General features: G+C 46.8%; 1 protein-coding gene across 1 annotated transcript in view; it reads right to left on the bottom strand.

Moving 5' to 3' along the window:
- Window positions 1-21,784, bottom strand: part of LOC144145378 (neprilysin-1-like) — a 145,950-nt gene extending 124,166 nt beyond the window's left edge. The window contains exon 1 of the mRNA XM_077676965.1: window positions 21,669-21,784. Within this exon, the coding sequence (XP_077533091.1) occupies window positions 21,669-21,713 (45 nt within the window). The 5' untranslated portion in view covers window positions 21,714-21,784. The remainder of the gene's footprint in view (window positions 1-21,668) is intronic.
- Window positions 21,785-27,244: the final 5,460 nt, after the last annotated feature.

Below are 27,244 nucleotides of genomic sequence, written 5' to 3'. Positions count from 1 at the left end.
ACGTACATACATACATATATACATACCTGCATACATACATACATACATACATACCAAGGAAGGTCCCCTTCACCTTCTTGTGAACGTTCTTTTTAACCCCTGGGACCCATTCACCACTAGTAGTAGGTGTGGCGTTGGCTATTAGATGTCTGCACGGGCTCGGGCTTACCCCAAAGCCTAAGCCCGGCCCGGCCCGCGGGACGGGCTCCGGCCAACGGACTATCTTTTCACCCGGCCCGGGGCCGGACTCGGGCCGAAATGTAAATGCTTGGTACAGGCCGGGCCGTCCTGATGGCCCGGACTGGCCAGGTATAGTGAAGCAATACTTAGGTTTTGTATGATAGCACAGAAACTACATGTTGCTGACGCGGTAAAAGCACCAACAGGTTTCTTTTCACATTCAACGGGACTTTGCTAACCACCGAGACACATGGGGGCGTATGGCAGGCCGGTAAGTGTGAGAGATCTTCAACTCTAATACTTGGGATGAACTGAGCAACACATGCGGCTGAGTGACACTTCGCTTAGGGAAGTACAAGTAACGCCCATTCAGCGTGACTAGTTTCTAGCTCTAAGCTCTAAAAAAAACGTGCAACACTTTGAACTGCTAACACTGCTAGAGAAACCTGCCTCTCCGTCAGCTTTGTGTATCAGTACCTTTCTCAGAGTGGCGTTCCCTGCCTTGAGCCAACGAAATTGGAGCTGTTAAGACTGAGGTGTCAATTTAACTTTATTTTTGCTCCTTGTTTCTGCGGAAAATCATCGAGGTGAGCGTAGCTGGTGGTAGGAGGTGGCCGGTGCCTTCGGGCGTCGTGGCCGCCTGACGAAGACGAAAGGAAAAGCGCAAAAGGGGAGTAGGGTTGTTTATATGCGCCAACAGCCGCATAAACAGTAACGCCTAATATTGTCACCGGACGTGGCGGACAATCCCCGTGGCGCCATGACCCACCACCAAGGATGGTGACGACGAAGAAGAGCTGTGTGCGCCGCGCTGCCAGGCCGGGCTCCGTTTTGCATTATGTAAATAGTTCTTTAACCATTATGTAAATACATCGCTTCACCATCGCCCATGGTCCGCCTCGTCATTGTCCTGCCGTCACGTAACATTTCGTGGAGCGTGCGGGTTCGTCATCCCAATCCTGGTCCCAGCATCGCATCGCATCGGTATGGACGTTGCCGCCAGGGATATCGAACCCGCGCCGGGCAGCCCCAACCCAGCAGAGACCACCACACGATGATGTCCCCCGCCTCGTGTCCCCAGCTCGAAAGACCCATGTGACTACAAGCCGAGATGAGCCGTGCCCATACAAGCCGAAGATGGATTCCCCCGCCCTTCCGTCCGACGTGGCCTTAGGACCTTTGGCGCTTCGTCGCGGCTGAAGCCATTGCTGTTGCTAGGCCAGACGTCAATCAACACCATCATCGTCATTCGTGGCGGCAAGCGATTCGTCTGCATTTCTCATCGCACACTCATCCGCATTCATTCGCCAACTGGCGTCGGCGTCGACCGGGGCGGTCGTCTTCGACCGGCGGGGTGATGTCACGGGACGTGGCGGACACTCCCCGTGGCGCCATGACCCACCACCAAGGACGGTGACAACGAAGAAGAGCTGTGTGCGTCGGGCTGCCAGGCCGGGCTCCGTTTTGGCATTATGTAAATGGTTCTTTAACCATTATGTAAATACATCGCTGCACCGTCGCCCATGGTTCGCCTCGTCATTGTCCTGCCGCCACGTAACAATATGATTGAAACTATACAGAAGCGATATGATGTGGTATAGAACGTAGTGTAGCGGTAACAAAAAATTCTGCACGAATGCACTCGTGTACGTTGCGCCTCGACGAAATGAATGAACCGAGTCCGACAGCCCTATACTCTAGAAAAAAGGAAACGCATACCGGCGAAACAACAAAGCAAGTAAACATCTATAAATCAACCACTTCGAGAGATTTCGGTTTCAGCCGTTAACGGCATTGGCGGTGAATCATATCTACGGCCTTTCCGAGATAACAGCGCGGTTATTTGAGGGTAAAGTATATGTTAACAATATGACCTTCGCGTTAATACCGAACGTGCACGCTGTTCTCAGCCTGGTAAAGAATTGGTCGTATCTTATCTTTACGCAGCCACTGATGAGCTGACGAACGGGCGCACCTAAAAAACGTTTTTTTCGGAAAAAACGAGCGCTGCCTTTTCGGTAAACAAACACTAATTGGCGCTTGGGCACTGAGCTTTCGGCGGAATTCGCGCTCTCATTGCACGCAGAAAATCTTTTTTTCCCTTTAGAAGAACACTTTGTGGTGGTTAGGGGAGCGTCGCTAGCACGTGAAACTCCGTTTTTCGGACCCGTTGGGTGTCAAAGAATAAGGGAGATGGTCGTCTGCCCGCTTTCCCTCCGCTTTCCCTGTCTGTGCTGGGCCAGCGCTTTGTGGTGTAAGATGCCAGGCTCTGTCGAATGGTGGCGACTCTACATACCCGAAGGTCAGCTTCTTTCTTTTTTTGTCAATGCGCGTCAACAGTGCGCTTAGTCACAGTGATCTCCCAGTTAGCTCGTCTTTCGAGAGCAATTTTTCAGTCTCAGCTTCGCTATCGACGTTTGCAGACTGAATACTTGACGGCAGCTATCGACACGCAAAGCTCCGAGGTGTTGAAGGGGGGTATTTCCACCGAACGCTACAAGGCAGTAGAGAAACTCGACGGAAAAAGTGCAGTGTGGGGCAAGTATACTGTTGTAGTTGAAAGTGTGACTTTGAAACCTGTGGGACATGTTCAGTGCAAGTCGTGCAAGTCGTTCCTCACGTACGGATCTTCAAAGACTGGCTCATTACACGTGCAGAGACACTGATACAAGCACATTTATGGAAGCGCAAGCATGTCACTTTCTTGAGGCCGACGAGAACCCTACTTCCTGCAGCTGAGAAAGACGAAGTGACTCTTTCTATGGTGCATCTTTGTGCGAAGGATATGCGACCTCACGACATTGTTACAGGCACTGCGTTGGCAAAAGTAGGTGAGCAGCTAACTAGTATCGGCGCGCTCTATGGCAACCACAAAGCAGATGTATTGCCGCATCGCCCCACGATTTGCAGTAAAGTAGTGGAGATGGCATCGCAGCTTAGGAGCTGCGGATATAGTGGCGGATATAGGGACCGGGCAGGTAGACGGGTGGCGCCACCACTCGGCGCTCCCCTAGTCAGTGGAATGAGCCGTTGCATTGGACTACACAGCCTCCGGTTGTTTTTGCCGTGTTTGCTTCGGTGGTTTTAATATTTTGGTGATGTTGTGGGCGGAAATGTGAGATGAAACGAAGTCTATACAGGTGTGTTGGGTTCTTATATGCAGTAACGGCTACGTAAACGTTTCGGACGCTTATAAATTTGGGTACCGGCTACAATGGCATGAGCGCTTCTTGCAGCGATCTACGCTTGTCTCCACTCAGTCTCAGTACGAATAAAACTAGTATTATTAGTATTCATGTCTTCTTAAACGTACTAACGGCCACATAAAATTTTTTGACGCTTCTAAGTTTGCGCAATGGCTACACTGACATGCGCGCTTTTTGCAGCGCTCTGCGCATGGCTTCGCACGATCTGAGTAAGAATAAAACTATTATGAATATCAGTATTCATTTCTATCACTTTAAATTAATTATCTTCATTGGCTTCACTGACTACGGTTTCCACTCCAGCCTTGCGCTGGGATACCTCGATACGTGTGCTTTGAAGAGCAAAACACTTGCGTACGAGATGGATTACCGTGTAGCCGTATAAATGTTGCGGTAGTTTAGACTTTCTTTCTGTGACCGTGAGCTTTGTGCTTTCGGTTTTGGTGAGCGACACTGTGACAGCATGGGAGCCTGAATGCAGAAGTGGAACTCCCACGTTTGTGACGGTCTTTTTATCAGCCAAAGTTATTCACCCACCCAACTGCCCAAGCTACAAACTATCCCTTCTTCATTTCCCGTTTTGCCACCTGCGTGGAATAAATGCTGGCACTGATGCTTAAAAATGTGGCAGTATTAACGTCAGCCGGTTTTTTTATGCTGAAGTATTCTTTACAGAGTACCTAAAAAATCGGGTTGCCTTGTGAAGACGCCAAAAACGCGCGATTAATTGCCTCAAATATGGGAGATTCAGCCCGAGTTCTCCAGCACAGACATATTTCCTACACGCTGAAAAAGTTTATGTTTGGAGAGGGGTGCATGAAAGTTCAAAATTAAACAGCAAAATCATCTAGCCCTCCTTCTAATGATTACGATGGTTCCCATGAAGCGCAAAAAGGGCTATTGTAAATCTAAAAGTCATCTACACAAAACGATTCCAACTGCTTAGTGACATCTCGGCCACGAAGTTATTTGTAAAAGCCGTCCTGAAGAAATCGTGTAGCTGTGCTAACGCGACGATTATAGTTGTCTATGTGGGTGCTTGAGAACATCAACAGCCCGAGTCCTCCAGCACAGACACATTTTCGACACGCTGGAAAAAGTTTATATTTGGAGGGGGGTGCATGAAAGTTCAAAATTAAAGAGCAAAATCATCTAGCCCTCCGTGTAATGATTACGTTGGTTAAAAAAAGCTTTCTTCGCGTGAAATCAAATAGGAATTGGTCAAAGACGCTGCGATCAAATGACCAAAGTGCGTGCTTGTCAAATTCGAAGCTCAAGTAGTCAAAGTTTAAATCCAGAAGGCAATCAATGAAACTCACACGAGAAAGTTTTGCGAGACACATCATCGTCGTTAGACGGAGAAGTGCATGATTTTTCAAGGGTACGTGGCATCTTGTAAAACGACCGCAGCATTCAGTTGTGAAACTGATCAGTACAGGTTTTCGGCACCCTACTGTCTATCGTCTTTCAGCCACGCAGGAATTGGTTTTTGAAAAACCATTAACCAATACTAGCCAGCAACCATTGTAATTCTTGTAAAGCAATGCTTCTCCACGACAAGCAATAACGTTCTATCATGTGGTATTTATTCTGTAAACAATTCCCGATGACTGTAGTAAGAGCATTTCTGTAAAATTAAACACGTTTCAGCCGTAGTTAATGAAGTTACGGAAGCGTCGTCCACCACAATGTCTGTTTTGAGGTAAATCTTAGAAGGGGGAGAGAGAGAGAGAGAGAGAGAGAGAGAGAGAGAGAGAGAGAGAGAGAGAGAGAGAGAGAGAGAGAGAGAGAGAGAGAGAGAAGCACTTTATTAAAGAAGACCTCTAAGCGAAGAGGTGGCCGGGAGCCGGAGCTGTGTGGCGACCTTCATAGCCCGGGCTATGATGATCTTCTGTCTCTCCGGGTCAGAGCAGCTCAGCGCTGCCTCCCAGAGCTCCGAGGAATTGATTTGAGGGAGGGAATCATAGACAGGCCCACATGTGATGGTGCACCGTGGCCTTGTTCCGCATAGTAGGCAAAAGAGAGAGGGATAAACTGAGGGGTGTATGTGATGGAGGAGGGCCGTATTGGGAAGGGATTCGGTCTGTGCGAGCCTCCATAGTCGTTCTTCCGTGTACGTCAGTGAGGGCTGGGCCGGTGGGTATTTGAGGCGAGAGAGGCGGTAATGAGTAGTTATTTCGTTGTAGCTCAATAGGCTATCTCGGGCTGATCTGGCTCCGTGAGAGGCTACGGAGGTGGCGCACGCCCGGGAGGTGAGTGCTCGGGCTGTCGTGTGTGCCACCTCGTTACCCCCAAGCCCAGTGTGGGCAGGAGTCTAAATCAGCTGAACTTGGGTATGAGGTAGGTTTTGAAGGAGAAGTTTTAGGGCCTGGGGTGAGATGGTACCCGCAGAATAAATTCTAATGGTCGTCTTCGAATTAGAAAATATGATTTAGGGTGGTGGCCGACTTGCAAGGGCTACTGATCGCTGCCGCCTCTTCCGCCGTGACCGGTTCTGCCGTGTGGATCGTGAGAGAAGTGAGTGGCCGATTGTTTGGGGCGTTGATGACTGCTATAGCGAATGCATTGCGGTGCCGATATTCAGCTGCATCAACATACACTGTGTCCGCGCGTATCGGGTACTTTTCCGCAAGCTTTTTCGCCCTGTGCATCCTGCGGCCCCGGTGTGCATCAGGGTGCATATTTCGAGGGAGGAGCGCATACTGATGTCAGCGTGAATGTCCAGTAGGATAGAAGACTTCGAAGCTGTGATGATGGGCGCTTTGAGTTGGGGGCGTTTAAGCAGAGGTGCTGTCCAGGAAGTGTTTTGGTTAGTCGATTCAGTTGTCCAATACGGTGCGCGTCTATGAGCTCCTGTGCCATGTTGTAGGTACCGGTGACCTCAAGTCTGGCAGTGGAAGTGCCGGATGGGAGATGTAAGGCAACCTTATAGATTTTTCGTATTCTACAATTTATTTTCGCTAGGTCCGCGTCAGTTGGGCGTAGGTATGCGAGGTAGTAAGTAATACGGCTGATGATAAATGCTTGGAATAAACGTAGTCGATCAGCTTCTTTAACGCCGTTATTTCGGATAGTAGTGCGTTTAATTAACCCGGTGGTTTGGGTGACGCGAGAACAAAGTTGTTTTATAAAGTCCGTAGTAGTTCTGGAGCGATTTATAGTGAGTCCGAGAATTTTGATTTTTGAGACAATCGGTATAGGGGTTGACGCAATGTAAACAGAGATATTTGGATTCCAATGTTGTCTTTTCCTCGGGGGTAGAAGCAATAGCTCAGATTTCGTGCGGGAGCATTGGATGCCAGTGAGGGCAGCGCCCTCTACAACAGCTGTCGCACCAGCTTGGAGAATGTCTTCTATTTCGGCGTCACTGCTCCCCCTTCGTCCAGAGTGTAATATCGTCCGCATGGAGACTATGATGAAGATTTGGTATTTTGTTCAGTGCTTCCGGGATTTGAAGTAGGGCGAATTTAAAGAGTAGCGGTGAAAGCACTGCTCCTTGCGGTGTTCCTATTGATGGTAAGCTAAATTCCTGCGTTTCTAAAGGGCCAAGGCGGAGCGTCGCTGTTCGTGAGGTGAGGAAGGATTTAATGTAGTTGTATGTTTTTATGCGAGGGGAGATAGTAGAAAGGCCCTGTAATATTGCCTGATGCGTGACTCTATCAAAAGCCTTTGTAAGGTCTAAAGCTAGAATTGCAGCTGTGTCGGCCCGCAGTGGTGTGGCTAGGATGTCATGATGAAGTTGAAGATGAACGTCGTTAGTTGAGAGCCCAGCACGAAAGCCAAGCATTGTGGATGGGAGAGACTTCCTTTGATTTATGAGTTTGAGGAGGCGAGAATGTATGATATGCTCAAGAAGTTTCCCTATGCAAGATGTGAGTGATATTGGTCTAAGGTGATCAATTCTCACGGGTTTGCCAGGCTTTGGAATTGAAGAGATATTTGCGTGAGTCCATGTTTGAGGCAGGGTACCTGCATTCCAATGTTGGTTAAAGAAGTAAGTTAATGTGGAAACAGAGTTGTCGTTTAGATTCGTAACATTTTGTTGGTTACTCCATGTTTACCCTGGGCTGAGTCAGTTCTGAGATTAGCAAGTGCTGACCTGACTTCCGCCTCCGTAATGTCTGCCTCTAGGTGCTCATTAAGAACTCCCCGATAGTCAGGAAGGGGGCGTTGTTCACCACTGGGAATGTATTTTCTTTGAGAGTTGTAAGGAGCTGTTGTTGTGTACCAGGGTAGCTGTGTATTAACTGTGTCATGCCATTAGTTTGTGTTGTTTTGGACTGACACGGGTCCAGTAGGTGCCTAAGCAGGGACCAGGTGCGTTTCATACTGAGTGTTCCCCTTAATTGTTCGCAAATTTCTCCCCATCTACGGGTTGCTAGCCCAGTGGCATATTTTTCTGTTTTGTGTGCAAGTTCAGCTATTTTCTTTCTTAGTAGTTTGTGTTTAGTGGCTGTCCATCTTTCTCGTAGGCTACGTAGGGCTGCCCACATGCTATGGAGGCGCGAGTCTACCATGTCTGCCTTAATTTCTGGATCAAGTAGCTGATCATGCGCTTTCTTATCACTAATCAGTTCCGCAACCTACGTGTCTAGGGTTGGTTTTTCGGAAGACTGTTCATAGCATTGGTTGCGGGTTATCCTGAAGGCATGCCAATCCGTTATACATTATTGTTTGCGTTCAGGTTGAGGAGTGACGCTGGATGGGATGGTAAGCTGTATGATATAATGGTCGCTGCCTAAATGGTTATCCGTATTGTTCCAACAGGCATTTTTTACGTTGTGAGTAAATGCAAGATCCGGAGTGCTATCTCTCTGTGCGCTATTTCCTATTCTTGTTGGCATGTCCGGTGGTGTTTCGAAAGGGAGCCTGTGCGACTGTGTATGCTCCCACAGTAAGCGTCCTTCTTTGGTGATTGTAGAATAGCCCCATGCAGTGTGTTGGGCTGTAAAATCTCCGACTATTAGGAGGGGATGATTCTTCACTTCTTGTTTGGCTAGGGAAAACAGGGTTCTGAAAGTGTTTTTATGCTCTTTTGGGCCGCTGTATACGTTAAGTACATACAGACGAGGAGAAGACGGACATTTTGGATACATGGTAATCATGTCGTGTGGTATGGACACGCTGTCGATGCGTTTATGGGTTGCCGAAATGTTGCGATGTACAAGAGTAGCGGTGTATGGGTTGTTGTGGTCTTGGAATGATTCGTATCCACTTAATCTGACTCGAAGACCAGGTTTTTGTATTGCTATGACGGAGGGTGTTTAGCAACCGTGCTTATTAACATTTCCAGAAGAGAACGTTTTCGGAAAAAACCTCGGCGATTCCACTGCCAGATACAGATTTCTTTAGGGGTTGGCTTCATGCGCGATGTCAAAGTCCTGGCGCATTATACGGAGTAACAAATTGACTGAGACAGCCGTGCAGTTCCGCCCTCATCGCCCCTATCGATACTTGCATAGCCGCTTCGGCATTAAGAAGTAATTGATAGAACTGTGTGTATTCGGCTTTCTGTTCTATAAGGGTACATTCAAGCTTTCGAAGCGTGTTTCTGTTTGGGAGGCCGACAGTTCGGCGGGTTCATTCTGCGGTTCCTCTGAGGGTGAATTAGGGCTTTGCGCTTAGGAGGAGGCGACGTGGGGTTTTCTCTAGGGGGAGGGTGACGTTTGAACATATAGTTTTCTCCTTTGAGAGGTGCATTTTCTTCCTTCACGGCTGCGATTCTCTTTGGGATGGTTTGTAATTCTCGTAATACATCAGCTAGGGGATTGTTAATTGGGGGGATGACAGGAGGGGGATGGAGCTGTGAGCTGGGAGGTTACGAGTGAGCCGCTCACCTGCTGCCGCTGTATTCCAGAAGGTGTCTTCGTCGTCAGTTGTTGAGAGTTGCTGGAGTGTCGCTGGTTGCTGGCCGTTTTGGATGACGACTTCTTGTGGTTCTTAGATTGTAGCGGTGGGAAGCATTCAAGTGTTGGAGAGCTTTGTTGTCCCACGACTTGCGCATAGGAAAGCGGTCTGGACCTCAGTCTGTAACGTCGCGGGCAGTCCGCTGAACCCGTGAGGTGGGTTGCTCCGCATACTATGCACTGCGGAGTGCAGGGCTCATTTTCGGGGGCGTCGGTGATGCCACATCGGGGACAGCGGGGTGCAGTTTGTCTGTTCGGGCACACATCCTGGCGGTGGTCCGACTGCCAGCACCGGGCGCAGGCTTCGGTCGTCCGGCGTAGAGGCTTGCGTCTGTATGCAGCCTCTCTGTACCGAATCCAGTATTGCACGTGTGGCCCGTCGAAAAGTATCTGCGCCATGTTCGAGGTGTTGAGGCGGCGAACATCCAGGATCTTAAGGTGAGGATTGGAGTTGCAGATACTCTGTTCTATTTGATCAGGAGTGTTCGTTTCGGGGTTATTAAAGATGGTACCCAGAGCCGTGTTTGCTGGAGCTGGTACATGAGTTGCTACCTCGTAACGTTGCTCACCGATTAGGATAGATGATAGTGCTGCGTATGTCAGCGGTCGGTCTTTGGACGGAGTGCTGACCACAATAAAATTGGATCTTGCCTGAATGCAGATCTTATCTTCACAGTTGGGAGTTACTTGAGTATGCGCTTGAATTGTGTCCGCGAGAGCCGCTACTGGAAAAGTGGCTAAGGCTAGACCGTGTGGTGGACGCAGGACAATCTTAACGTCGTTCGAGGGGAACGGCTCAATCGGAGCGATTCGCGGTGTGGGTCTTTTCTTCTCGTCGAACGGGCATGCTGTGCAGAGACACTTTCCTGTTACGGCGGAGATTCTACATTGCGCACTGCTTTCTGCTTGCGTCGAATGTGCGCCCAACCCGGCGTGGCTAGTTCAGCCGGAGTGATGGGCTCACCCATGACTTCATTTTCTATGGCGTAGGGGCAAGCTAAGGGAGCCGATGCGCAGCTGCCAGCGTGGCGAGCACACGTCAAAAAAGGCTGTGGCGGTAGGCCTGGTTAGGCCTAGCTTTGCGAGTGGCGGGGTCCAGTCTTTCCGTGGCTTGTAGCGAAGACAACGTTGGAAGGATGCCCAGAAGGATGATACCCAAGGGGTCCTGCTGTCTTCCGGTGAAACCACGGCAAGCTGTGGAGACGACAATCAACGCTTTCTCCAATTAAAACGAACAATCTCCGGAGCCGACGGTAGAGCGGGCGCTCAGCGTGGCCCCCTGGCGGCCTTTGTAAATCTTAGAAGGCACCCATAAACTTAGTCTTTCGCTTGTGCACGACGCTGATTCGTCATCAACTACCAAAGGCCAGCGCCTCAGCATTCCTCGATCGGCTGCACACACCGTCTTTGTGGGAACATTTAGCTGCAATATACTCCTCGATACGCGAAACTGCATCCAGGCATGAAAAAAGTTGCATGAAGGAAACGACTTTCACTTCCAGCTTGACTTCCAGCTAGGCGCATTGAGCGTCGTCTGCTATTTGTAAATACTGAGTATGGACGTAAATCACGCACACACAATGCATGCCTTGTAAAGGTCGCATCCACGCTCAAGTTTTACCGATCTGAAAAAAGTCCCTGTGGTTACATACGCTTTGCAAGCCGCACCTAAGAAAAACGACAGAACGCCATGCACAATAACGCTGCGCCGACCACCACCGGCATTCGACTGACAAGCAGTTCGCCACGGGCGGCGCTGTTCGCTGGAGCGACGGTGGGGCCATACAACGGCCGCCTGGTCGCTATGCAACCAGAATGCAACGAAATCCGCTGTGCCATTACAACGGACATGTGGACCAATGACTTCTGCTTCTGCTTCCTAGTCATGTATAAAGCAATGTTTCCTCGCGCACGCACAGGCCATTTACTCTTTCATTTCTCGCCAATCCTAGGCCCATTCATTACAAAAACGGCGAGCCGGCCCCGTCTTCTTAACATCGACGAAAGGAGTCAGTGAGGCACTAGCGCGCCTGTAACGTTACCTGCAACAACAATGATCTCGAAAAATTATTGGCAATGGGGATGCAGCTGGGACTCTCGCGACCAGAGCTTAGGGCGTGGATCGAGAGCAAACGTGTTTAGCCACGCGCGGCTGGAGCCACTGTGAGGGAAGCCAGACGAGAAACCGTTGAAAGAGAGAAGCCCCGGGAATAGCTAAAGATGTCACAGAAAGGCAGAAGGAGCTGCTACTGGTAAAGATCCCACTCCAAGAGGGTGGTGGTACTAGCCAACCAAATGTCGCCGCGGGAGGTGGAGTTGTTTGAACACCACTTGCGATCAACCCGCATAAATTTCGCCCTCTGTTTGACGTGAAGCACGACGACTTGTACACGTACTTGCAACGGTTTCAGTGCGCTGCAACCCTGCAGCAGCGGCCTCAAAACAAATGTGCCCTAGCTGTGAAAATGTGCTTGAGTGGGGAGGCCCTTACCATCATAGGCCGTATGACCGCCGAAGAGTCCGTAGATTACGCTAAAATGAAACGCGCGTTGCTTTAGCGTTTTCGGTTCCAAGCCCAAAATTACCAAAAAAAGTTCAGGAAAGCGAGGGCTGAGAATGGCGAAACCGGGAAACAACTAGCAGCAAGACTTACGGGATAATTTGGTCAATGGATTGAGATGGCGATTGTGAAAAAAAACATTAGAGGCTCTTCGCGATCAAATGACTGGAAAACAATTAAACCGCTGCTGCCCTCCTAGCGTCATCTTCCTGAAAGAGGGAAAGTGCAAAACACTGAACGATCTGGCTGAGGTTACAGATCGTTTTCTAGAGGCACAAAGCTCTCGAACCTTGATAAGACTTTCGAGGACGTCACCGATACAACAAAAACTGCGGCCGACTCATAGAAGAAAGCGTTACGAAAATGCTTTCTGCGCAATTACCCAGGACACTGAGCTCAAGATTGCCGTATCTCCGTTAAGGAACCAGAATGATGCGTGACTGGTGGTTGCCTTCGACATAAAATTGGGCCCTGCAGAAAGAGGGCGTAAGGAACAAAGCAAGTTGCTGCTTGTGTCCTCCCTCAACTACGGGAAGCGTAACGACAGAGCATCGACCTCGACGACAAGTGCGATAATAATTCCAGTTTCAAGAACTCTTGTTGCATCGTAAAGCAACATCCTTGCCCTGGGAAAAGAATACCAGTAGTCGAAGGAAGACTATTCGGAAAGCCCGAAAGCGTTTTGCGGGACACTACTAGAAGTACCATTGTTCTGCGACGTGAATTGGTCGCACAAAATCAGTTAACGGGAAGAACTACCCACTTACTGCTGTCGGACAGACCAGTCAAGTTCGCGGAGGCCAAAGTCTACGTCCAAAACCCGTACTTTGTGGGCGAGGTTACCGCCGCTTGCATAGATTGACTAATTTATGTCATCGTGCTCCGGAATATTCAAGGTGTGAGCCTCATGAGCCGGATCCGGACTGGAAACTCAAAGATAGCCCAAATGTAGCAATTGCGGCAACAGCCGCCCAGCTACCCGCAGATTTTCGGTTTCGGCTTTTGCCAAGGCAAACAAGGCCGAGGTAGCGCCTTTACCAGTGGCTTGAATGAGCTGCGTTGATATCAGAAGAGAAGAGTTGACCCATGAACAACGAAGAGACCGTACCCTCCGTTAATGTTTCTTTAAATTCGGAAAGAATTTTTCATCTGCAAAAGGACAGATGCACTTGCTTATGAAACAAAATACCTGTTGTGCCGTCTGTACCAGCTTGCCACAGGTACAATGTATAAACAAGTCATTCCAAAGAAACTTCGGGAACCGATCCATTGAGCAGCCCATGAGAGCATCATGGCGGGGCACCACGGCGTCCGAAGGACAACGGGCCACACTTTGCAAGAGTATTTCTGGCAAGACCTGCGTTGTGACTACGACCTTTTGTGAGAACTTGAACGCCTGTCGGCAGAATGCACCGAAACGAAAGACGGGATCTTGGTCATCCTCATGAATCCTGCTGTAGCGACACCATCTTCATCGTAATCTTCACCGCCACAATCATCATCAGCCGGGCCTGGTCAGCGTCAGCTGTTCCACGCGCCATACATGATATCGAATACGACTGTGCAGCTGGGCGGTTGCTCGTCTTCTCCGCTCCCACTTCTGGCCGGGCATACTCTCTCCAAACAGACGCAGGAAGCCGCATCAGCCACACCAACCGAGTCTGCTCCCTACATGTGGTGACCTGAGTGTTCCACGGCTGTTACCGGACTAGCGGCACAGCGACATGGCGACGTGGGGGGACCCACCAATACCGGCGTTCGAGCCGCGCTATCTCAGAGGTTGGTTCTTCAAGCTTGAGGCTGCCCTCTTGCTCAAACATGTCAGCATACAGCCTTTGAAGCACTCCCTCTGGGAGACGCTTCCACTCGAGCTCCACTGCATGCTGTCACACCACCGCGGAACGAAACCCCCAAGAGGACCGTCATGCTACCGTGCTTGCGCACTACAGGTTCAGCGACAACCCCTTTCGGCCCGCAGCAGAAGAGGTACACTGGCGCTCGGCGCACGCTCCACAGCCGCCCATTGTACCCTCGGCGCCATCGCCTTCGTCCGCTGCCACTAGTGTCGGCCCCCTAAACGCCAACTTCAGCGCGGCAGCTGCACCGACACCGACAACACCGCCGCGACACTGCCAATTTGCTGTAACCAAGACAAAGATGTTCTAGAACCAGAAGCGTTGGAAAACAAAAACCTATCGCGCACGTGCAAAGCAGCACTTAGCAAGTCGATGGTCCAACGACGAGGATGTGAACCCGCGTTAAACACAGCATTCCGCAAGTCGCCGCACTTTTGAAACAGCTTGCCTGTCTACAGCTCAACGAGCCTACACGGCTTAAACGCAGCCCGAAAAACAGATATTGTCGGAGAGGTGAGAGGAGGCAAAACTGTCTCAGCCGACGTAAATGCTCCACCTCAAACGCAGTGACCCAAAATCAAAGGACACCACCTGCGCAGCCATGAAACGATCGGCTAACCCACAATCGTCGCTATCAAGCTAGAAGGTCGTGCACACGAAATGTCTAGTTATTACAAGAACCTCTGGATAAAACAGTGAAAAGACATCACGGTCGCCAAAAAGATATACAAAGTCGGTAGACGCGGGCATGTCAGATACTCTAGAATATCAGGAACCAATAGTTAAGCAACCCACGCGCTTGTCTTCTTGAAACAGGCCACTACCAGACTGACCATGTAGGGGCTGACTACATCAGCAGAGTTAATGCTAGCTTGTCACCCTCTCTTCAGTATCTAATGTGTTCTTTGATTGTTTCTTGACATCCTTTTGGTTCCTGACTAATTTGATGTATTTTTCCCTCTATAACTTCGTGCGTGTTCTTTGCGTTGAAGTGTGGAGGTGAGACTGATTGCCCTTTTGCGGACACTGCGCGAGACCTTTTCTGTGTGCACACAGAACTTCTCTCCACTTGGAAATACCCCTTCATTTCTAGAATATGTGCTGCTCTCGAACAACTTTCTTAAACCCGGGTTCATTGTGATGAGGTGCCGGAGGACGAGGAAGACGGGGACACAAAACGCGCAGCCAGGGCGGGCAGAGAGGCTCTCTTGCTTGCGAAATCGTTACCAGGAGCTTCCCCTCCGAGGCCTGGGTCTCGCATTTTTGGTGCCAAATATATTGTCATTTTGGGCAGTCGGGTTTGGTTGGTGCAACGAGGACGTTGGTCGCGCTCTTCACTCTTTAATTTCCAAATCAGGTCGTTTGCCGAATGAGGGCGTCAGGCACAGCCACATTCAGTATGAAAAACTCATGTAAGGTATCGTCAGGTGTATATTTGTTTCGCAGTTGGATGTTTTGTTCCAATTCAGCATTACCGTCACAGCGATACGCTGAAATATATTACTGGTGGTCCGCAAGCTTAGGTGGAAATGACAAAAAATCCAATCAGGGGCGAATGCTTCCACAAATAAGAGACGTATTGAAAATCGCCCAAAAAAGACTCAATCTCCCTGGAGAACATGTGGTCAATAACGCCAACCGGTTCGTGGAAGGGATGGGACACCTAGGATACCTGTATGGTTTTAGGATTAAGAGTCCACAAATTCTTCTTTCAAAACTTGTGTTCTAAGGTTAACATGCTCCTTCTGCATTTAGAGAAGACTCCGAAACAGGTACTTTAAACTTAAGTTTTGTAAATCATGTTCAGTGCATAATACTCAGCTCCGTGTTTTCTTAGTGAGTGGATGTAACTGTGCATGTCAGCCAATGAAGTATCTGGAAACTTTACAATTGCCCGCTTTTACTGCGAAGCTACGTATACGACCGAGACCGTCGGCTTCCTTGTCATCACGATTGCGTCACGGGTCTTTTTCGTGCGAGAATCCGTACTAGCCCTCGATTTCATGTTTCATGTCTTTCGTTAAGATTAGGAAAACCGGGAACCACGCAAGGCTCTCACGATCACTTGAAATAAAACATGGTTCCTTGTTTTTGACCCAGGTATGGTCGTTCTATGTAGCAACGTTCTTCGGCTCGAGACTGTTCACCCATGATTTTTGAATTTTTGCTGCCATAATATAGTTTACACACCAAGTCAACATGTACCCTTAAGCAGATGACTCTACGTTGGTAAAATTTCAAATACGGCCGCTGTAAATTGATTTTAAGGGTAGCTTTGTTCAATTTAGCGTAAAAACGACAAGACGCCATACAGTTACAAACCTTGTGCCACCTAGAAGCCAAATTCACACAAAGCCGGCTGCACTGCATTTTCGCAAACACGCTGTGGCCACTGAACGGCTGCACAGACTAACGCATCAGAGCACACGTTTTGAAGCGTTGCTTACTACGCTCCAACTGCATTCCACTGGTTAACAAGTTTGTAGATTGCACAGTGGTCCTTCTTGTCAAATTAAGTAATGTATGCTTCTAAATACACAAGTTAGCCCGCTCACTAAATCTTTTTTCATGAACGATGATTGTCATTACTCCCTAGACTTTCTCAAGCTAGGGCTAGGGGACCCGTTACCAGAATGTCTCGAAGTCAGCACCACCGTACAATGTGAAGGCACCGTGTGGAAGGGTCAATGCCACCGACCTCTGCAAACGGCGCCGTTTTTGGGTTAAAATTGTCAACATGGTCGCACGGGTCTTGTGGCGGCCGGTCGTTTTCCGTGTGTCGGTATTAATCAGTTGCCCTTTCATATTATACCGCGCTACTAATGAACAGCATCTGGATGAGCTGTGCCAACACACCATGATGACTGGTTGTTGCATTCCATGTGCGGCGCCGAGCGAATGATCCCGAATGACGGCGCCCGCGTATAGTGCAATCACCCTGCATGGAGGAAGCTGGCATGCAGCAAGACACCGTAGCCGCCATCGATGTGTGTCTCTCCTACGTTTCGGCCGCAACTGACAATTCCGCTGACACGCCCCCGCCCATTGCAGGCGCGGGACCTAAGACTCCGGATCTCTGCCTCATCGTGAGGCCGTACCTATTGGCACCTTACGTGCTACCTAACCTCCGGTACACCTCTTACGAATGCTTCGCATCCTGAAGTCTCACCGGGCCCCGAGAAAGATTATGCTTGTGCTTTTCCGTTTGTGAAGTTAGTTTTCCGTCCTTGAAAGGTAGCATCTGTCGATCTACAGTTTCGCGTTTCTTAACGAACGGTTCTAGAGCCTGCTTCGTCCGAATGCCGCTGATAATATTGGTGTGTTTCCTATACTCGTCCCGCTGGCGTGAAAAACAAATTCTTACAGTTTTTTCTCACACATTGCTAGTTACATTATAGCTATAATATCCTTGTTTTTGAGCCGTGTACCTCTTCCTGGCAGTTGACTTTCTACCCAGCCCATTCACCGATATGCGCTGCACCGGTTCAGCGGTTTGGAATAGCACCTTAGGCAACGCCGCGCACAACACCCGTTTTTAGATGCGGCGCATCTCTTGATCTGAGGCATGTCCCTCTTGCGTCGTCGGCGTCCGTCCGCACGCCACCTGCACATGCGCGATTCTCCTCCGTTCGTTTCTCCCACAGCTGTGCGCAACACTCTCACTCCGGCGCATTAGCATAACGACAGCTGGCGCGCTTTGTTGGCGCGCGCTTCGCTGCTTTAACGCTGCGTTAACAGCTGCTCCGGTGCGCATGTGCGCGCATGCGCGACTCTCTTCCGCGGTCTCCTCTCCTTCAAGCGCTGTGAATATAAAGCGGGTATCGCTCCGCGGAGGTTCAGTCAGCGCTCGCTCTCGTTCTTCTCGAACATCGACGATGAAACCAAAATTCGACCACTGCTGCGGCAACCGCTCACTGTGCACTTTACTGACCATAAAGGCATCATTCTTAAATGTAATAAAGAGTTGGGTGGTGGTCGCTAAAACACGTGTACTCTCTCATTTCGCGGATGCATGCTGCGCATCACACCAGGGTTCCTTCGCGGGGAGATGGGGGCAATTTATTCGTGTACTTCGCGTTCTGAACAGTTACACACGCGTTGTTCGCATATGCAGGATAGCGCTACTTGTTGCATAACATTTTTAGCAGCACCCCCGGCTATGCGGTCCAGTGTTCTGAGTATTTGTGTTCGCACTGCTGTACCAGCTATCCCATTCGCGCAATGACAAGCGGCGAGCACCATTTTTCAGGAATAAATGGTGCTACGGCGACCATGTCTTCCTCGGTGCGAGTCAACGTGTTTGCAATACTAACAGAATGATCATTGACGTTTTAGTCTCGCTTCATTGCAACTAGTGGCGCGCCAGGAAACTTCTAATGCAGACCCTATACCATAGTCATCATTATGAGCATTGTTGGATGCCGCCAACGCCGCTTGCGAAGCATGGATTTCCAGGGAACTCTCACGAAAAGAATTTTAACACTCGCTGTCACTTTCGACGCACCGCCACAGTTAATTAAAGAAACTACTTCCCCTGTGCCGAAGAATGGCTGATTTATTGTAGGTACTGCACGCCATAATCCTTCCGTTCCCGCCTATTCCCTGGGGGTACGGTAGTGACTTCCTACTTCGCCGACAGTACAGAATCAATCCTCCCATCACGGTCAGAATAATCAAATGAATAGGGCGATTGGCTTAACATTGAGACTGAAGCACTGTGAAACATAGGGGACCACGGTGTTTCACGAGAACAGTTTGTGTAAGAATTGATTTAACAGTTCTTTCCGGTAAATCCCTCGACCTAACTATAGCACTGCATTAGTTCAACTCAAGATGCTACATCAAAATTAGAGAATTTACTTTAAAGCCGCGAAGCTCGGACGGCAGGATCTTTTTAGCAAATAGTCGACAAATGTCGCACGTTTTGAAATCGAATAAATGACGTTAGGTGCTTATTTTTGTGTATTTTTAACGGTGATGTCTCTGCCAGGTACTGATCCCAAGAGAACAATGATGCTAGGATGTGGGTGCATGTAGGTTTAGAGGTATACATGGCTCTGCATGGGCAGCGTGCTGGTGGCAAAATCCCAATGAACCTTGCGTGTTTTCTGCGCTTAAATAGCGTAAATGTTACCGTGGTCCAAGCTGGCATGGGTTGGGTCACTGCTGCGGTAAAGAGGAAGCAGGGACAGTGGCTGACTTGTTTGAGATGAAAGCTGATGTGCGCCTCTTAGAATTGGGGTCGAACACAATGCCGCGTGTTCAGTAATGGGGGTTTTCTTTAGGTTGTCACCCTGAAATTGTTTCTGCACTGATTATTCCACGCGTCCAATATTTTGGCATCAATAGAGAAATGATTCCAGGTACATTACTGCACAATTATGGGCCATTCCCCGCCAAGCACCCTTCCACTGAACCATCTCCGATAACAATGTAAAAATTATGGTGGCTCACCTAACCACACCTTTCGTTCTCGTAACCAATTTTTTGAGAGAAACATTTGCTGTTTCGGTAAGCTACAGAAGTTCCTAAATAAGTTGAGAAATAAAAGAGAATACGAAGGGCTCTACACAAATCCAAGTGTAAAAACAAAACTTAGCTTTCTGGCTACATCGCTTTAACAGCTTGTGGTCTCTCTTAGAATGGGGATTGCAGGGAAAAATGCGGCGCTTCAGTGCAATACTTAGACGAATTTACAGCTGCTACAGCGTTTCAGTTGCAATGCAGGTTTCTAATTCTTTTATATTGTTGGCAGAGTGAGCGGCAAATGTTACTGTTGTTGGGAAGTGAGTAATCCCAGTGCGGTAAACTGAATAAACTGAAAACATTTGCAATATAGCTCATCCTCATGTGTATCCCAGTGTGTGAGATTCCCTACAAACATTGAGGCTAGGTTTAAGAACATACTGAGTAGCGCAAGAAAAATACACATAAGAAAGATCACACGAGAAAAGCTGATGAAGCGTAAGTATTTGTCCCTCATAAAGTCTTTGAAGACGGTCTCTTTTCGCCAATCGCTTCAGGAGGCCGCCAACCCCGCGGCGAACGCTCTTTCATGTGACGTTTCCAACGAAGTCCCACTGACCCGCAAATTGAAGTCATTTTAAAGGTAAGTTAAATAAAAAATTCTCTTGTTCTTGCACTCCGACTGATGATGTACTTCCTGAAAAATAGTGAATTTGTCACTTGGCATACCATTTGTGGCTCTCATACCATCTGTGGCTCTCTTTTTAATCTCCTAAATAGGTTACTTGTTGTTATCTTTATTTCTGAAAACTCGGAAGGACTTATATTTAATCTGTCACGCCTGCAGCAAACGATTCCAGTCCAATGTTCTAGCTCGAAAGTCCTCAACTTTGTCCGCATGTTGTGCCTCTCCCAATAATGTTTAGCAGGGCATTTTTGTCGGGCATGCCCGACAGCGGCTGCGCATGCACTCGTAATTGTCGATTTTGCATACAGCGCATCCTGACTCGTGGCCTTGATCCCTCGCAGCACAGCTTGCATTTTGATTTATAGACAAAAAAACCCAGTGAACAATGCATCTTGCATACTAATGAGTACAAGTTAGAATACATCTACAAATACAACTTCTCCGCGGGTGCTCGTCAATGGTCCAGATTTCCTGCGGCTTCTATTGCGAAATAAAGCTGGTCACCGTTTTCCTTGGCCAGAAACCGAACTTTGATCCTACCAAAACCCTTGGCTTGTGAGTGCAACGAATTCTAACACCTGCTGCACAAGTGTAGGACTTGCACCATATGAGAATTGGCCGTCGCCGCAAGAGACAAGGACACATAGCTGCACGAATGCTTACCATTTCTCTGAACAAGAGCCGTATTGTTTCCATGGTGAGCGCTGGCAACGTCGCAAAAAAGTCTGAAGCAGGCAGCTCTTATTCAGCTCTTTTAGAGACTAATGATGTTGTTGAAGCGAAAAGAAAGTACAGCTGACTATTTTCTGCGACATTTAAGAACAAGTTAACGCTCTGCGAATTTCAAATCCATACTACAGGTCCCTCGCGCTGCTTAGAGAGAGCAGTGTGTGTTTTCATTGCATTCTGGAGATCTTGTGCATGTGCAATTAATTACCTGAATGAGTGGGCAATTCAGAGAACAAAGCTAGTATTATTCTGTGAAACATGCCACCAACATTCAGAATATATATATATATATATATATATATATATATATATATATATATATATATATATATATATATATATATATATATAAATATATATATATATATATTTAGAATAAAGTAAAATGTACAATATTGAGGCTTTTCTGCCTAGCAATTTCTTTTTCTTTCTTAAATTTTGCTGGAGGCAAGGCTGTTTTGGTTGCACAATTCCGGGAAGCCAAATAATTAACAAGGTGTTTACGACATACTCGCATACCAGAAGTTTATTCAAGGGAACACCACTTCATTGCACGATTTCTAAATGTGAAATAGTTCACATCGGTTTTGAGGACATACCCGCAAGGCTGCTACTTAGCTCCAAAAGTGTTAAAGGTATGAATACATTTTAGCTTAAGACCGAGGCTAAATTTGCCGGTATACAATAGTGTCACGAAGAAAAATGTACCACTTGCAGAAACAGCCGTTGGTCGATAATGCAGAAAATGCTAAAAGCATGAAACAGGCATCGCCATCCTATGCTTTTTCATGGACTACAACAAGTGACATCACTATCCCTTAATACTGAAGTAGGGTTGAAGTAGTTTATATAACTTTTTTTCAACACTGAGGCCGAGATACAAACGTGAAAAGCTATGAAGGAGTTTGTGCTCCTCTTGTGATTTTAGGACAAAAACCCCAACAGGCAAACATTATGACCATCATAACACCAGTCTGTAGGGTTGCTTGCAGTTTGTATTCGTTTTAAATGTTTCTGCTTGCGTACTTGCGCAGGCAACAATATACAAAGTCGAAACAATGCGAGAACGTGCCATACCGTTTTATCCCCCGGTGTATAAACAGCGTCCAGTAGCAAAATCATAGTGTAATATTGAATTCGGCTTAAAAGGAAACGGCCGAAGAATCTATTTTGTGAAAGCCTTTATATTTTTGCAGCTGCTCTTAGGGGCAGCATAAATTTATATACTCAACAGGCATCGTCGTCTGGCGCTGCCACACGAACATGACATTCAAGAACTATGCCTTTCTGATGCGGATCAACATTTGCTAGTAAAAAACAACAAAAGAATGAGAAACTGAGGATGATGGCGATGATTTAGTGCAAACAAAAAAGCGCCGGGCTTGCCCTGTGCAGTGTCTTGCGCCCTTCTAAATGTCACGAAAGAATGTAGGGAACACAGAAAAAAGAAATGCCAGAATGTTTTTATCTCTTAAGGGACAAGGCATCTGTCGTCCAAGACAAGCCGAAGGAGCTACAACACATACACTATTTCTGCTAAAACAAAAATTTATTCAGGCCTTAATCTGAACCCAAACACTCTCTTCATATTTAGAAATGGTGTTTCCGGCTGCTTAGTTTTATTTACAGAATAAACTAAACATGCATACATACATAAATACATACATACATACATACATACATACATACATACATACATACATACATACATACATACATACATACATACATACATACACACATACATACGTACATACATACATACATACATTCATACATACATACATGCATACATATAACTATTTAAAATGTTCACAGTACATCATATTTTCGCAGAGTGCAAATCGCTTGTGGGAAAAAGAAAATACCATATACAAATAACTATACAATGATTCCCATTTGCATTCCTGAAATTTCCCAAACCTATGCCTCTAGAATTTCACGCAAAATTTTATTACCTTATGCAATTTCGTTCTTTTAAGGCAGTTCTTTCAGGCTCGCCCTGTTTCAAAAAGAAACTAACAAACGGATAGAAAGTGTTCGAAGTATATTGAAATTGTGCCTACTCTTTAAAAGAGACAGAGTCACTTCACATGAGTTAACCAGTATGTACTTTTGCATTTCGGTTTTTCATGTTCTTACGCAGCTGAGGAAAATAAAACAAAACAGTAGTCTGCACCGCTTACCATAGTTATAATATGATAATGACGATCGTTGGATGTTTATGGCGCAAGGCAAACACGGGCAAAGAACGCCGCTACAGTGGTTAGGTATGAAGGATTTAAACGTAAGCTGGAGAATCGTTCAACAAAAACAAAAGTAAAATCAGACAAAGATAATGATGATGGCTGGTGTAGGAGGACAGGTTGTGATGGTGAAATAAGGTATACAGTCAAATCTCGGTACAACGAACACCACATTAACGAACTTTTCAGATTAACGAGCATATAAGAAATCCCACGCCGACTGCTTATAGTTTTAATGTAAAATTATTTCACTACAACGTACTTCAGATTAGCGAACTTTTCAAAATAACGATCGTTTTATTTAGTTCCGTGCCATGTTAACAACACCTCAGTACTACGGACTCATATTTGTAAGGCCGGAGATTCTTAGATGTCCGTTAAACAATCGCGGCAACCGGTGCAGTGTGCTAGTAGACGACACGGCAAAGCGCAGCGCAGAAGAGGACGTCTTGCAACTTGCTCCGCGGAATGCGCGAGCCGATGCAAGAGGGAGAAAAAAAGGTGAGGAGAAGAGAAAACATGAAGCATGGGTAGCCTTCTCCGTCCCGAAAGCCGCGGCCGCGCTATTCGCGCCACCCCCCAACTTTTTCTACGTTCCGCCGCTGCTCACGTGGCTTGCTGGATCGTCACGGACATCATCGGAGCTGACAACAGAGGACATTGCCCAGACCGTGAGCGTTCAGGATGAAGTAGTGAAGATGGCAGCGAGGATGGCATGAACAAAATGCCTCTGAGGGTGCCGCGGCAGCACTCGAAAACTACGACGAGCACGCGACGACTGCGGATGTTGTGGACAGCATACAAAAACTCCGCACAGGTCCGGGGAAAAACCGCACGGCCTCTGGTTCACTCCCCGGGAATGTGTAAGAGTTTGAGTCCTTCGTGCTAGGAAGCTTGTGCTACTCGCGCTAGATGAAAATCGCCAACCACTTTAAATAAACGTGCATTGTTTTATGATCACTAGTGCATTTTTTTGTGAAAAATGACTCCAAGGATGCACTGCTGTACACGTAGGTCGTTTTAGGCATTGAAATACTATTCGTTTTCTTAAATTTTACGATTTTCACTATAACGACCTTTCAGAATAACGAGCAATTTTCCACGGTCCCCTGAAGTTCGTTATATCGAGATTTCACTGTAAAAAACTACGCGTGATTAGAAATTGGGTGTAAAAACTTTGTCACTAAGAAACTTAAAGGTGCATTGTAGAGGAATCATGGCATCATCCGCTAAAAAACAATGCTTAGTGTAGTGGAAGGTGTTGTCTGTAGAGGTCAGCGAAGTGTTTGTGTCGTTTTTTGTGGAGTTCTTTGCATTGAAGTGCCACATGGATCACGTATAGGCCTTCTCCACACCTGCTGCAAAGAGGTCTTGGAGGTCCAGTGAGAAGGTGCGAGTGCGTTGCATGTGTTTGCCTTATCCGTAATCTAACCAAGGCGACTTCTGTGCATCTATTGTGTGTGTCGGTGTTGTATGGTCCCAAGTGTGGTGTTATTATGAGTAATTTGTCTGTTTGTTCACTCCACTGTGTTTGCCATATTTTGCAAAGTTGTGGTCTTATTTGTGGCTTCGCATTCGGTGTAGGGTAATCTGGTTACGTCTGCTGTATTCAAGAGTGTAGCAGCAGCAGCCATTCCATCCCCGCCTTCGTTCACTGCTATACCACAGTTGCCAGGGACCCAGCAAAGTACAAGTTCAAATTTGTGGACATATACAGACATAATACACTTGACGATCATATTTACAACATGGTTTTTGGAAGGCTTTGTTGACGACAATGCCCACACAACACCTAGGGAATCTGTATAGATAATGAATTGTAGAATATGGCTTTTAAGTATATGATTACCAACAACGAGTATATCATAAGCCTCTCCCGTAAAGATACTAGTATTACTATTAAGAGTGTTAGTGATATTAAGGCCGGGTTCATGCACACTGCAGGACACAGGTGGCAGCATTAGTGGCGTCCGTAATAAATTCAGAACACTACTTCTGCTGCAAATACAAGAATTGCTGCAGAATTGGACATTTGGTAGCTCGGCTTTCATCTATATGTGTGAAAGATGTGTCGCGTGATGCAAGGCGGAGATGCCATGGTGCTATCAAATCTGTTACAGAAGTTTGGATGGTATCTAAAAATGAGGCAGCAAGCTGGGACGCTTCCTCTCTAACTCTGTAAAAGAAGGGCGCAGAGAACGATGGTCGATTTAGCAAGAGTTCAGTCATAGATTCATCATAAAAAACTTATTTAAAAGGATGATGAGGCACGGATGAATTTTAAAAGCATAAAGAAAATCTGTGTATGCTCGCTGACGTTGCAGATTTTATTTATTACACTCCACATAGGAACTTTAAATCGGGCTTGTGCGGAAGGCGCCAAATGCGAGGCGAAGCCCCAGATGAAGCACTGGGTGCAGCATTTTGAGGAATGATTTACTTGCTGACCCATAAACAACACTTAAATAGTCCGAACATGAACCTATCAGGCTAGTAAAACAGGCAAAAGAAGTTCAGCACCGTATGAAGCGTGAGAGTGAACCTTGTGTATATTCATAGCCTTTAGGCATTTATATTTCAGTTGTTTTATATGTGCAATGAGTGTGAGCTTTTCGTCAAATACTACACCTAAAAACTTGTGTTCATTTCTGACTGGAACTCAGACACCACTGAGTTTGATGTCTGGATACAGGCCAATGCCACGCCTTTTCGAAAACAAAACACACGTACACTTTTCCGGATTAAATTTGAAACCGTTGTTGTCTGCCCAGACCAGCTTGTTAACACCAAGCTGGACTTGGGACTCGCAGGTAAACAGATTACAAGACCTAAAGGATAATTATACGTCTTCTACATCAATTGAGCTGGAAATTTATGGTGGCAATGCCTGTCTGAGTGAATTCATTTTTACAATAAACAGAGTGCCACTCGAAACTGCCTTGGGGCAAGCCATTTTCCTGCACATGACACCTAGAGAGTGCACTTCCAAATGTTATGCGGAAGGTTCTACTCTACTCTAGAGTAGTTGTAGGATACTCTACCCTACTCTAGAATATACCTGACGCAATGTGTAAAAGTCTGTTCTGTGTAGTAAATTACTCTTTTTACTAACCTGCATCTCAGGTAAAAAAGTTTTTGCACAAGTGTACCAGCAACATGGAGATCCGGAAAAGAAATGATGCCGTCATTGCGTGTCCTTAAAACTTTCTTCAAGGTGTCTTATAGTGTGTTGTTTGTAGAGGGCGGATTTCTAGACATTAAAGAGAGCGCGTTTTAAGCGCAAACAAAACACAATGTTGTAGGTCTCCTGTGCCGTAACCATAGGAACAAGAGTTTTTTCGGGAATGCAAGTATTTTGAAACAAAGATGTGGGCTATAGTATCTATGACAGAAAACCAAACATTAGTGTTTGTGGTGCAACAATGGCGTCAATAGTTAAACAGAGCAATTCAATTTTCTAATAAATCTTCTAGAATAATAGCGATCCATTCGCTTTATTCAACAGGCGCACTGCTAACGTTCATGTTAAATTACTACTGTCGCTTGCTCGAGCGTACTTACAGTGAGACAGGCATAGAAACCTCAGAATTTGGAATACTGAATAAAAAGAGCGGTACTTCAGGTCTGCCTGGCGCAGTTTAATTAGGACTAAGTAAAAACACACCAATAATAAACAGAACAGCAATCCCAATTTATCAGGGCACTGACATGAACCTAGAAGGGCACTCTTAGGTTGCCGATACAATTATCTCACAATGGTTTCCAAATTACTCAGGCAAGACGTACCAATATTTTCAAATACACTTATTCGCATTCGAGTAGCATTTCTGGAAAGGTGTTTAGCAGCTAGGCATTTTAATGAGAAAGCGTGATTTAGAGCGCATGGGAAGCGAGAAAGTTCAGGGGTAAGGCAATCCAGCTTTGCATTTATGATTCACCCTTGGCTTTTCCATGTAGCCATTATCTCATAAAAAAGGTGTGTTTGAGGCACAACCATTGTGTTGAAATGAACTTGGATTTCAGAATGCTTTTAGAAATAGGAATGCGCTACACACATTTCAAGAAATTCTTTTGGAGAGCACGCGAAAAATAATATAACAATGACTGTGAAAAAATAGGACCATTGGGAAACTACAATGTTGTCGAGATTCTTGGATGCATAATTATGCTCCTTGTCATTTAAAATGAGCGTCCCAGTCTACTGCTGCTAACGATGGTTTTCGTGGACTTGGTTGGACTGGAGTTCTAGAAGAACTTCAGCCTCCTAGATTTCCGAACAGCCAATCCTGCCCTGTAACCAGAATAACGCTATCAAACTGCACTCCACAGGAAAACTTGAGAATAAATTGTGTTCATATCGGAGTAGATTTCAAAATAGTCAGTTTTGCACGAACACCATGACATTCA

The sequence above is a fragment of the Haemaphysalis longicornis genome, unplaced genomic scaffold (assembly GCF_048455015.1).
Source record: "Haemaphysalis longicornis isolate Haplotype H1 unplaced genomic scaffold, Haemaphysalis longicornis Haplotype H1 scaffold_7, whole genome shotgun sequence".
In the NCBI taxonomy this organism is placed as follows: Eukaryota; Metazoa; Arthropoda; class Arachnida; order Ixodida; family Ixodidae; genus Haemaphysalis; species Haemaphysalis longicornis.
This window is presented reverse-complemented; position numbering and strand designations above follow the sequence as displayed.